Source organism: Rattus norvegicus, chromosome 3, assembly GCF_021556685.1.
Source record: "Rattus norvegicus strain SHRSP/BbbUtx chromosome 3, alternate assembly SHRSP_T2T, whole genome shotgun sequence".
NCBI lineage: Eukaryota > Metazoa > Chordata > Mammalia > Rodentia > Muridae > Rattus > Rattus norvegicus.
This window is the reverse complement of record NC_141536.1, coordinates 97052336-97064661: the sequence shown is the minus strand read 5'-3', so window position 1 is coordinate 97064661 and position 12326 is coordinate 97052336. Positions and strand designations below refer to the sequence as shown.

The 12326-nt window shown below is 33.1% G+C and overlaps 1 protein-coding gene across 1 annotated transcript in view; it reads left to right on the top strand.

The window, feature by feature from the left end:
- Potefam1l1 (POTE ankyrin domain family member 1 like 1) overlaps positions 1 to 10933 on the top strand; it is a 185901-nt gene extending 174968 nt beyond the window's left edge. The window contains 7 exon segments of the mRNA XM_087654945.1: positions 1103 to 1218; positions 3240 to 3360; positions 4422 to 4636; positions 6236 to 6375; positions 6378 to 6464; positions 7743 to 7789; positions 10698 to 10933. Coding sequence (XP_087511071.1) covers positions 1103 to 1218; positions 3240 to 3360; positions 4422 to 4636; positions 6236 to 6375; positions 6378 to 6464; positions 7743 to 7783 — 720 coding nt within the window. The 3' untranslated portion in view covers positions 7784 to 7789; positions 10698 to 10933.
- The last annotated feature ends 1393 nt before the right edge of the window (positions 10934 to 12326 follow it).

Sequence of the window (12326 nt, the reverse complement as noted above, 5' to 3'; positions counted from 1 at the left end):
CACAGTAAATTTCATAAAAAATTTCTTTTAAGTGAAATTAAAATGCATATTTATATTATTATTATTAAAGTGTATATCTCTCTATATATTGGCTTATAGCTTTCATGATGTTTTCATCTTCAGTTACCAAGAAATAGGGAAAACCTGCGTCAAATTATAACTGAACCTTATTTTATTGCTTAGTTTCAAAGAGCAAACTCTAGGTTACTTACGCAGTATAGCAGTCAACCAACTTAAGAGTAGAAAACAAGGTGAATGATTAAATATACGAATTATCAGGTACTAATGAGATGATTTTCAAATCATTGTGTTAGCCTGCTTTCTCATTTCTCTCAAAAAATAAAGTATCAAAGTGTAAATGCTGTAGAATCTTAAAAGTAGGACCACCATAAACAAAAAAGTTTTGGACATGATTCTTCTGTTGTTGAGTTTAAATGTAAAATATCCTCCTTAATTCTAACTCAGAAAATCAAAGAATATTTGTATGTCTATGTATATATGTATGCATATACATATATATGTATGTATACATACACACATATATTTATATCCATATATATAAAGTGTCATATTTGTTTTTATAAATAGTGATAGTTCACGTAGACGGGTTTGGGGGAATATTAGTCCTTTCATCTGAAATATTTATGGAGGTTGGAGGCCAAGTTAAGCTTACTTAATGCTTTGTATTTCCAGTATTTCCAGATTACTAGAGAAACATTTTTTCTTATACTCAGTCTAGGACTTAATAAATACCTGTGGCTTCCTTGTGAGACATTTGTTCACTGATGGTAAACATCATGGGAAATACTCTTTCCTTTATTTTTTATTAATGATTATTACCAAAATCTTGCAGTTTATTCAAATAACTGTTAGCGACTTAACAAAATAGGCAATGCACATATGTGTCAATTTGAGATGTTCGAAGAAAAGTAATTGGTTTTTGTCTTCTTTCCTTGCTTCATCAAATTTATGATATTTATTATGCCCCTCTAAGCACATGCCTCACAAACTCTTGAGTATGATATTTGATATTTGAATGATATTTGAATGAAGATAAGTGAGCCTGTAGAATTTCAAAATTATATCCTATGTTTTCTAATAGTCTGAAGATGATGTGAGAGACCTAAGCGAAGGACTCAGTGACTTAAAACAATCTATTCAACTTAGTTTGGAGACTCAGCAAAAACAAGATCATGAAGTAGATAAAGAACTAGTTGGGTAAGTTCCTACTCTGTCAGACAAATTCAATAATTTAACTATAATCTTAGACATGTCTAAATAGAAATTTACTTTACATTTTGTTTTAACATTTAAATAAAAGTTTTTCTAAAAGCGTACTCCAAAAACTCATAACAAACTTATTTTTGAGACAATGTTTTGAATATAAGGCCAGCCTGGCTTCAAATTGTCATCCTTCAGTTTCAGCCTTCCAAGTGCTGCACATATACATATTACATATGTGTATATATTAAAAATATATAATAGGGGCTGGAAAGATGGTTCAGTGGTTAAGAGCATTGACAACTCTTCCAGAGGTCCTGAGTTCAAATCCCAGCAACCACATGGTGGCTCACAACCGTCTGTACTGGACCCCAATGCCCTCTTCTGGTGTGTCTGAAGACAGTCACAGTCTACTCACATATATAAAATAATTAAATTTAAAAAAAGAAAACAGAAACAAAAATACATAATATATTTCAACAATGTGACCAAACGTTTTTAATAGAAAAATATTGAAATATTCTGTGTATTCTTCAGGGATTTTGACAGCAAACACTACACTGCCTTTGGTATGTAGCATCAACTGTGTTCTACTTCATGTGCTACCAATGTTTATTTCTTGTATGAATTTCCACTCTTCGATTCATTTTGAGTTTCATTGCCTTCAGGATAGAAAGATTTTCACACATATATTCTGTCATATCTAACAATGTCATAATTATCTAGATCAAGTTTGTTGCTCTTCTGCATCTTTCCTTTATAATGTATGGGATACATATGAGGGAGATAAACATGTTGCTGTTGGCATCTTCCACATGCCAAAAGTACACATGTTATTAAATATTTGGATGTATCAGTTTATTGATATTTTAAGAAAAACACTAGTTACCTTGAACAAAGTAATGTCGTTGATTAGGTGTGGAATGATTCAGAGGCTGCTGTAGGCATGCATTGTCACCTGGTGACAATTAGTTCCAGAATCCCTTGAGCACTCAAAAATTTATTCTTCTGCACATCTAACAAACAAAAATTTTGTGCAGATAAATATCTTTCCTAATAACATGCCTAACTTTGTTTTACCTTGAATTATTATGTTAATATTTATAAATCTCATCACTTTTATATTTTGTTTTTGTGTTCAAAATTACTTTTTGAAATCCACATATAATTATCATTTCTTCTTCCCTCCATCCACACCCCTCTCATGTACCAACTTCTCTTCCATTGTTCTTCCAAATTAAAGGTCTGTTGTTCTATAATTTGTGTGTGTGTGTGTGTGTCTGTGTGTGTGTGTGTGTGTAAACATGTAGTGTTCAATCGTATTTTCCTTATGTACATTTAATTAGTTTTATACTTTGAGGATTTCATACATTTTATTTAATCCTATTTCCCCAAGAGTATAGGTTGTAAATATTGAACATTGGGAATCTTCAAATACTCCATTTTCTAGGTCAGCTAAATAGTTTACCAAAAGTACAAATGATTTAAAATAACTTTTATAGTTAAACTTTAATTTTTTGATAAATAACTACTGTCAACAGAACCTGGTCTTGATTAAGTTCACTTCATACAACAGTGTACCACCTGCTCAGGCACTTCTTCCTCTTCCTATGGTTTTCATCATTCCTCAGTTTGCTTTTAATATAACTACAGTGATATTAATTTCATAGTCAATAATTACATGTATATTTGAATTTTCTTAGTGTATCACTTGTGTATGATTTTATTTTTTCTTTTCATACTTTGAACTGACCTCTGTTGACAGATGATAAGGACTTAATGTTTTATATGTACATACTACTTCAAACATTAATATGTTCAGCTGTTACACAAAATATACTAATTCATTTTAGGTTATTTTTATGATTATTAATTAGAATTCATTGATGGAAAATTAGCTACAATCAAATAAGAGGTGTAAAACTTAGAGACATACTTTTGTGATAAAATGTATTGTTATGGATTTACTTTAACAATTATTAAAGTTATTAACATATTTATTCATTACATATTAACAGAATTGGGAAATCCTTTAAGATGACAGATCGTAGACATGAAATTGGAGAATGTGGTTCTCATGGAGATTTTGAAACCTGCCAACTTGGAATTAGTACTCCGGCTACAATGCCAGGATGCTTGGTAAAATTAAACAATTTTGGGCTCAAAATTCATTTTACTGAGAAAAATACAAACTTCTCTATACTTTAAGCATGTAAATAAATATGCTTAATTACTGTAAGAGAATTAATATAATAGGAAAAGTACAATTATTAAAACTCTATTCTTTGATTGTCTTGTGACTTGATATCTCACCAGATTTTAAAGACAAGCAGTACATGAACCTAAAATGACTATAAAGGCATTTTGTATCAATATATTGATATATAATTACTGTCCATGATATGCAATATTTCAATTGTAATATTCAATGGTTTTAATATATTTATAGCTCTCTATTATAATCATAATTTTATAACCATATTTTATTTTCTAAATAAATTTTTGCTTTTTCTCCATCACATAACCCTCTCCTACTCAGTCTTATATGGATATACAAGCTAGATTTGCTTTACAGACTTACCTATTTCTGGACATTTCAAGCAAATAGCTTCTTTACATATTGACTTCTTTTAATTAACATGATGTTTCAAAGTCTAGTCCTATTGTAGTATGTTTTACTGTTTGATTTCTTATTATTACTAATGTTCTCTTACATTTATATATGTATACATTTTATTTAATGATCCATTAGATGTTGTTTTCACTTACAGTTGCTTTTGATTACAGTATATAATTGATCCTGGTATGCACATGAATATATACATTCTCATTTTCCCTTTTTCTTGGAAGAATACTTATTTGTGAGATTGTTGAGTTATTTGATAACATTGCATAACCTTTTGAGGAGCTGTGAGTGCTAGGCTGTTTCCCAACCAGCATACAGTTTTTGTTTTCTGCTAAGTACTGCAAATAATATTTCCCATTCTTCCCCATGTTCCAGCTAAAAATGATATTCTAAAGGCAAACATGCTTACATATAGAAAATTGCAATTTGATGCGATGTAACTGATATTGATGAATACTTGAGATTCCAGCCTCTCTTACTTTATATTTGAATTGTTTCTAACTCACTAACTTAAAACTAGTCATCAAACCCCTGCATTAGCTGAGTGTGATTGCTTTTGATATAAATGTTCCAGGCACAAGCAACAAGTAAACCTTATTCAGAATTCTTGAAGGAGAGCTATACAACTTCAACAATAAATGCGATGGAAACTAAAATTAGAAGCCTTAAATCTACACTCTCTAAACTGAAAGTTAGCAGAGCATTACGTGTATTAGAACTGGAACGCTATAAATACCTCTATTATGAAGAATTAAACATTAGAAAATCATTTCAATATTACTTAAACAAGTAAGTAAAAACATATATGTAGAAAGCACAGTAAATTAAATTATTTTTCTCTAAATCCCAAGTGTTAGCAAAATACTCTTTGTGAGGGTTAATTGTTAATGTTAATTCAGAGACATTATTTCTGGAAATAATATTATATTGACTGAAGTTTAGATGTTCACTCTAAACTTTTCTCCTTTTACTAATAGACAATGTTTTGTTTTTATTTTTGATCTTTTTTGACTTTTTTAATTAATTACTTTATTTATATACATCTCAAATTCTGTTTCCTCTCCCATTTCCCTCTCACAGAGTTCTTCTCCCCACCTGCTCCTTTTTTCTACTATTTTCATATACTTAGTCAATTGAATATATTTTCATTTGAGTATTTTTAAAACTCTGTGATTAATACAGTGTTATTGACACAACCCTTATTGTAAGAATTCTCATAAATATAAATATTGAATGTAAAATCGTCTTTAACATAATGTAGCTTAAAACCAAGGGTATAAGTGCCACCACCCCTACTTCCCTAGGCACAATCTGGTAGTTGGTAAATGACTGTTTCTTTGCTGTGACCTTTTTACCACCAGAGGGAGTCTGGACACAAAATATTCTTAGTCTCTATACTCTTCATAAAGGCATATTGTGGAATAGGGAAAGATTAACATTGGGGCAAAAGAAAGCCTAGAGCACAAAATAGTTAAAATTTATTCATTACGAAAATAGATTGGCAAGTCCCACCCTTGCTGCCTTAGTAATGATTTTACTGTGTCTATTTTACTCAGGGTAGCTTTGTGAGCCAGTGAGTTGAACCAGGGTAAATTATAAGAGCTTAGGTGAATACTTTCTTACAGAAAGATGAACTTACATAGAACTACAGCAACCCCAAAGGAAGATTCATTCTCTTTTGCAACAATTAACTTTCTATAATGTCCACATGGGGAAGTAAAGACTCATGAGGCCTTAATTCCATGTAAGGATAAAAAGACCTAGTGTTTTGACAGTTCTGGTATAGAAAATTACAATTGCTAAGAGTTTAAGAAGGCAAAAGCTCTATCTTGTCCAGGGGACAGAGTTCTACTATAATAAAATCCACATGTTGCTCTTTCATTATAGTTTATAGAACATATATATTTAAGAAGAACATTGATGCCATAACAAATTTTCACAAAAGAAATCCTTTTAAACAAGATAGTGGACATCCAGTATCTTATGTTACTCTCTGTATGTTGTATTAAATATTCCAATAACATCATGAAGAAAATAAGTATAGTCAGTCTAGATATGCAGAGTCTTATCTGTCAAGGTGCACATCATGGACAACTATGCCTACTCCCTTTCTAGTTTTGTATTTGCAGTATATTTTGAATTGAATGAACTGCCTTTAGAAAAGTTTTATATCCACAAGTACAGCCCACTCCTACCCATATATATGTATCACATATACACTCACTCACACACACAGACACACAGTTAATATACTCAAATATACTGTTAACTGTCATTTCCATAGAAATTTCATTTAATCTCGTGGCAGTATTGTTAAAAATGTAAGCAAATGAATAAATCTTCAGCAAAAGTAGCAGCTTCAGACTTTACTGTTTACACTCTCCTTAGGAATAATGAAAATTCAGAGAAGAACAAGTCAAAGCTGCACACGGAAACACAGCAGAGCAGCTCTGCAGTGAATGCAAAAAGCATGAGGCCTCTGACCGAGTGCTCTTCTGCTGGCTGTTTTGATAGCATCCCAGGACCCGGAAAAAGTCTTATTCTGAGAGAAAACCAGACGGCATCTTCCTTAAACTCTCAACCATCAACAAGTGGCTTGGAAGACTGCCTGAAAATGGTTGGTTATCCTTTCAGTTTCACAGTTGTGGTGTAGTTCTTATTTTTGACTTGGTGGACTCTTAGGCTTGCTGCTTATAGCTGCTGAGTTAAGGCCACAATGACTGCTGCTGAAAAACAAAAATAAATGAATTGGAGAGAGCTCTGTTGGTAAAGTGTGTTTTCATGCCAGTGCAAGGACATGAGTTCGGATTCCAGCACCTACTCAAAAGTTTGACATGGTGACTAACTACAGAAACGGGGAGTGGGAAGGGGCAGGGAATATGGGAGCTTTCAGTCAAGCTAGTCTTGAATGAACTATAAGCTCTCAGTTCAGAATGAAACCTTGTTTCAAAAATATAAAGTGGATAAGAGAGAGAAATATACCTGAAGTAATCTCTACTCCAAAGAAGTAAATGCACTGGTGAGTGCAGCCAATGCCTTCCCATCCATTTGGGTCATACACACACAGGAACACAAGCACTCACACAAACACACACGCAGGCACGCGTGCACACAAACACACACACGCCCACACCAATACATTTCAAAAGGTCCTTGTGTTCTTATTTTTGAGACATCACCATGAACTATAGAATACATGGAAGTGAATTTATACATTTTAAATTTACTTAAAACCTTCCTGTAAATTACTCATCAGAAATGGTTGTTCCTGAATATACAAGGCTACTCTGTGAGTAGAAGCCTTTGCTGCAAAGCCTGATGACCTTGTCTCAATTTTCAAAGCCCATATGTGAAAGAAGAGAACAAGTTGTCCCACAAATAGTCAACTGACCAAGACCTACATGAATGCTTCATGGCATGTATACATGCACACCCACACAGACACACCCTAATCAAACACATAGGCACATAGATGCATAAATGAATAAACATAAATCAAAATGGTTATACCCGCACAAGCTCTAGGTATCTTTGACACGCTTTGCCTTAGTCTCTTGGCGACGTTTAGCCTGGCTGTGCCCATGTTTTACTCAATCTTAGTTTCAGGCTTCACATTCCAGCTTAATTCTGAAATGATGTGTCCCATAGACTAGGCGCCATTGTATACTTTTAATTAGTCCCTATTTGATTTTATTACTTTGTGATAATAATTATCATGAGGAGACATGTCTTTTAGGTTCTGTAGATTGTGTATAATTTTCTCGTCATTGAAAACAACGTGTTTGGTGAGAACCAAAGACACAGTGTGTTTGTGAAGCACACTTTCATCTGCTGAGCTACAACGTGTTAACTGACTTAAGGGTGATAACTAACATCTGACTATTTTTTTTTTCAGATGCAACAAGTGTCCCAGTAGAATTATGGAGAAGCAAATAAACCAAGGTATGTTGTCAAAAAGTAGTAATTTAATTTAGATAACAGAATTAGTAAATACATTTTAAGTAGTAACTGGCTTTCATTTCCTTTATTTTGTTAGATTAATTAGTCTTGTTACAGATACTTATTAATAATCTACAACTTTTAAAAATATCAAAAAGTCTACATTTTTGGAACAAACACGAATGCATAATTATGAAAACACAAGGTACCACCAAGAACATAACGACCCTAAAAATTAATAATGCTATTCCTACAAATAACACCAATAATAACTTTAACTATTAACAGCCTTAATTCTCCAGTCAAACAATACAGGCTAACTAAACAAATCAAGAAACAAAATCTGACTATCTGTTACCTATAAAGAAAAAAAAAACACACGAAAAACACATCTTAGCTTTAAAAATAGATATTAACCTAGCATTTTAAAAAATGGGAAAAAGTACTCTGCAGAAAGTAACCAGCTGTCACTATCTTAATATTGGACTAAAGAGACTTCTAAGACTTATTAGAAGAAATAATAAGACACACTTCATTCCATTTCAGAGTATTTGAAACTAAGAAGGCATTGTTATGCTAAACATATACACAAACTTTTTTGTATCGAATTTTATTAAAAATGTACCACTAGTTTTAAAGACACAGATTAATATTGACTCACTAATAGTAGGTGATATTAATACCCTATTATCTCCAAAAGACAGATCATCTGGACCAGAAGCAGAACCACACATCAAAGAGCCTTAACAGTTACAGAATATTATTCCCAAGGACCAATGAATATATATTTTTATTTGTACATCCAAATGAAACTGCCACTTGAATTTTGAAATTAAATTTAGCAAATAAAAGACTATGCAGATAATTTTCTGAAACCCCAGCCTCATTTATTAATTCTCGTCTTATTTTTCATGCCTAGAGAAAGTTTTACAAAAAGTACTGTAGTTGCCACACACACACACACACACACACACACACACACACACACAGTCTAGATTGTTTCTTAAAATAACTTGACTAATTTGACTACTACATACAGCATGATTAGGGTAGTAGTGTGAATATGCAACAGATAAATGAAAAGTTCCAATTTTTATTTGAACATAAATATAAGGTATATTTTTCAAAATCTACTTTAATAAGAGTTCTTTTATTAAATTAATCTTTTAGCACCTGGTATTCTTCTGCTAATTGTGTTATCAAAACAAACAAACAAAAAACCATGTTTGCAGTGTCCTACAAACAGGCTAATGGAAGTCTGCCCCAGCTAGATTTGGTTGGCAATAACGAATTGAAAAACAGCCAATGACTGAGCAAAAGGAGATGGGCCTGACCCTTAGAATTCTGCTGGCTAAGATGCAGAAGGAGGAGGAAAATGATAACCATGACACTGGAGAGAAAGAAAAGTTTAGAGCTACACAGTGGAGATCATCCGAATTGTAGGAGTAAAGGGAAAGTGGCCCCTGGAAGGGCCACCCAGGAACTTCTTGGGCAGCAAGGCCAATGGGCTTCACAGGAGGTACACTGCGCTAGTAAAGTTTGTTAAAAATAAATAAATAAATAAATAAATAAATAAATAAATAATCAAACACTACTATGACTACTACTACTAAATATAAGGTATAATGATAAAATACAGTACATAGGATTACACAATAATGGTTTTATTTTTATTTAAAGTGGTTGTCATCATAACTGTTATTTTGTAATTCAGAGTTTGATGAGTCTGTCTTCTGAAAGGCCCATCATCACAAATTGTAGCACAACACACAACAGATGCATGAGTTGACTATCAGCATGTCTGGCTGCTAAATGCATTCTCTTTCTTCTCTTCTATTCTAGCATAGCACTGGGATCAGGGCAATGCAGAAAATCATACTTAGCAATATAGTAATCCAGGAACCAAATTTGCATTATAAGCTATGTCCCAAGACAGTAACTCATTCTTTTCATTAGAAGTGTTAGAGAAAAATTTTACTTACATGTGTGTTAAAACCAGAATCTTTACATACTTATGACAATCTCATGTTAATAATTAGTATACCGTAAATTAAGAGTATCTGTCCAGAGACCTTACATTTATTGAACTTGAGGAGAGTAGCCCTGGCTGGCGTAAAACTAATTATGTAGTCCAGGGTGGCCATGAACTCACAGAGATCCACTTGTCTGTGTCTCTTGACTGCTGCAATTAAAATTGTCCAACACCACACCATGTTTGAGTGCATTCTGATAGAGTCCGTTATGTATTTAATATCCCTTTCACATTGTCTCCTCTGTTTTGCTTCTTTCACTTGTTCTAGTCCTTGTTTTTTCTGTAATAATTTTGTTAATATTCTTAATATTCTGCTTCCTATTTTTTTCTGAAGATGCTTCCTAAATATTTCCTTTTTGTTATGAAAATACCAAAAGCACAAAGGGTTCTAGAATTTTATACATTCTTAAAGACTAGTTAAAATGCTATCTATTACTTGAATATGTATTTAATATCCTGGGGAAGGCAATCATTTTAATGTAAAAATTTTAAACTCAAGACTTTCAATGAACCTTTCTGAACATAGTTGACATACATGAGGTTTAAGCTCACATTCCTTAAAATCAAAACAATTTTCTTTGGGTGTTTTAGGAAGGAATTACAAGGTTGCTACTGCTTATTACAATTAGAAAATGATCAGAATATGTTAAGCGAGTGAAACTAGTGGTAAAAGGTAAAAATTGAATTGATAAAAGATGGAGAAATTTAAAAGACTAGCAGTAGATTTTTTGAAATATATTTGTAATCAAAATTTGTGAAAAGCTATATACACAATGTATAAAATGAGGAATCAAGATGTTGGACCTTATCTGTAAAGGATATTAAATTTGTGAGACTGAATGATCATATCAAATGTTTTACTTTTTTCTTTGATTTTAGGAAGACAATCAACAAGATTTCTGTTGACAGATATTAAACAATTTGAAACAATTGAAAGAGTTTCTATATCTGATAAGAATATGGATTATCTACTTTAACTAGCCCCCGCCCCCGCCACCACCCTGCGTGTTTGTGTGTACGCAAGTGCCTGTCTGCATGTGTGTCTCTAGCATGTGTATCTACGCCATACAGGGACTTAAGTATGCTGAATTAAACATATCTCTGGCCCAGCTCAGGTAAGCTTTCTCCTGTGACTCCTTGCCATCTCAGTGATACTTTACCACAGAAATGTGTGATAAACAATAGTTAGGCCTGGCCTGCAACAACACTCAGGGAGCTGCATTTATTCAGTTGGCAGTATTCCTGCAAAGAATACAGCCGATTGTATCATACCAGACTTTAAATGATAAGAAAATGGAGAGAAAAAAAAAAAGATAACCATCCTTTGAAATCAAGTTAAACATTTAAATATCAGATAAACACACAGAACCCCCCTGAAGTGAGGACCTAGCATGGAGCTGGCATAGGAAAAGCATATTCTACAGACATATCAAATAGATGTAGTTTAGAAAAGCATTCTTTTAAATTAAATATTATTTTAACTAAATAATTTACCAATATTAAAATATTTCACATAATTGAAACGTGTTACTTTATCAAATGCTTATTTAAAATTTATTTTATATCCTACTTTACCTAATCATATTTCAATATTGAAAGATTTTTATACATCATATCTTAGATGTGGTTCATAGACCTTAAGGGAATGGATGAAAATCTATGAGGGGTAAAGTAGAAGAGGCATGGATTGTAAACATGGCAATGTTCACAGAAAACAGCAACACTGTTAAAGAATTTTCCAAAATTTTGTATTTTCAGTATAGCACAATTAAATATACAAAAATGCTCCATTAACTATTACAGGATTGTATAACCAAGCTAGTAAAGTCAGTGGCCTTTCTTTGGTATGAAATAAATATTTCATTGAACTATTGGAACTTTGTATTCATACTTTCCTGATCTGAAGTATCAGATAAACATTTCAAATTACCTGCATGCCAACCCTTCCTGAGCTTGCAGTTACTATGTTAATTGTGAGACTGAATTATTACTATTCCTTTGTGGTTTTGTTTTAACCAAAGCTGAAAATGTCCTCTCTTAAAAGCCATAGAATTTGCATTTTTTACTTAAATTGTTAAGTACACATCAAGTAAATGATACCATATTTATTACAATACAAGATACTATCTTCTTTAAAAAAAAAAAAAAAAAAAAAAAAAAAAAAAAAAAAAAACCTTCGGTTGCCGCTGCAAGAGCCCCTGGGCAGCACCCCACGAGAGAACTAGAGCCTCGGGACCACAGGTAAGACCAACTTTTCTGCTGCAAGAAAGCTGCCTGGTGAGCTTGGGACACACGGAAGCAGAATTTCTCTAGGACCGGGCACGTTCTGTGTTTACCGGAAGTCCCACACCCTCGGATCCCGGCCCGCAGCAGCTCTCTGCTCCCAGACCCGGTGAGAGAGAGACCCAACCACCTGGTCAGGTGGGCACTCCTGAGGCTGCAGAGCGGAAGAGACCACCAACACTGCTCACCCCTGCCCACATCCCTGGCCCAAGAGGAAACTGTATA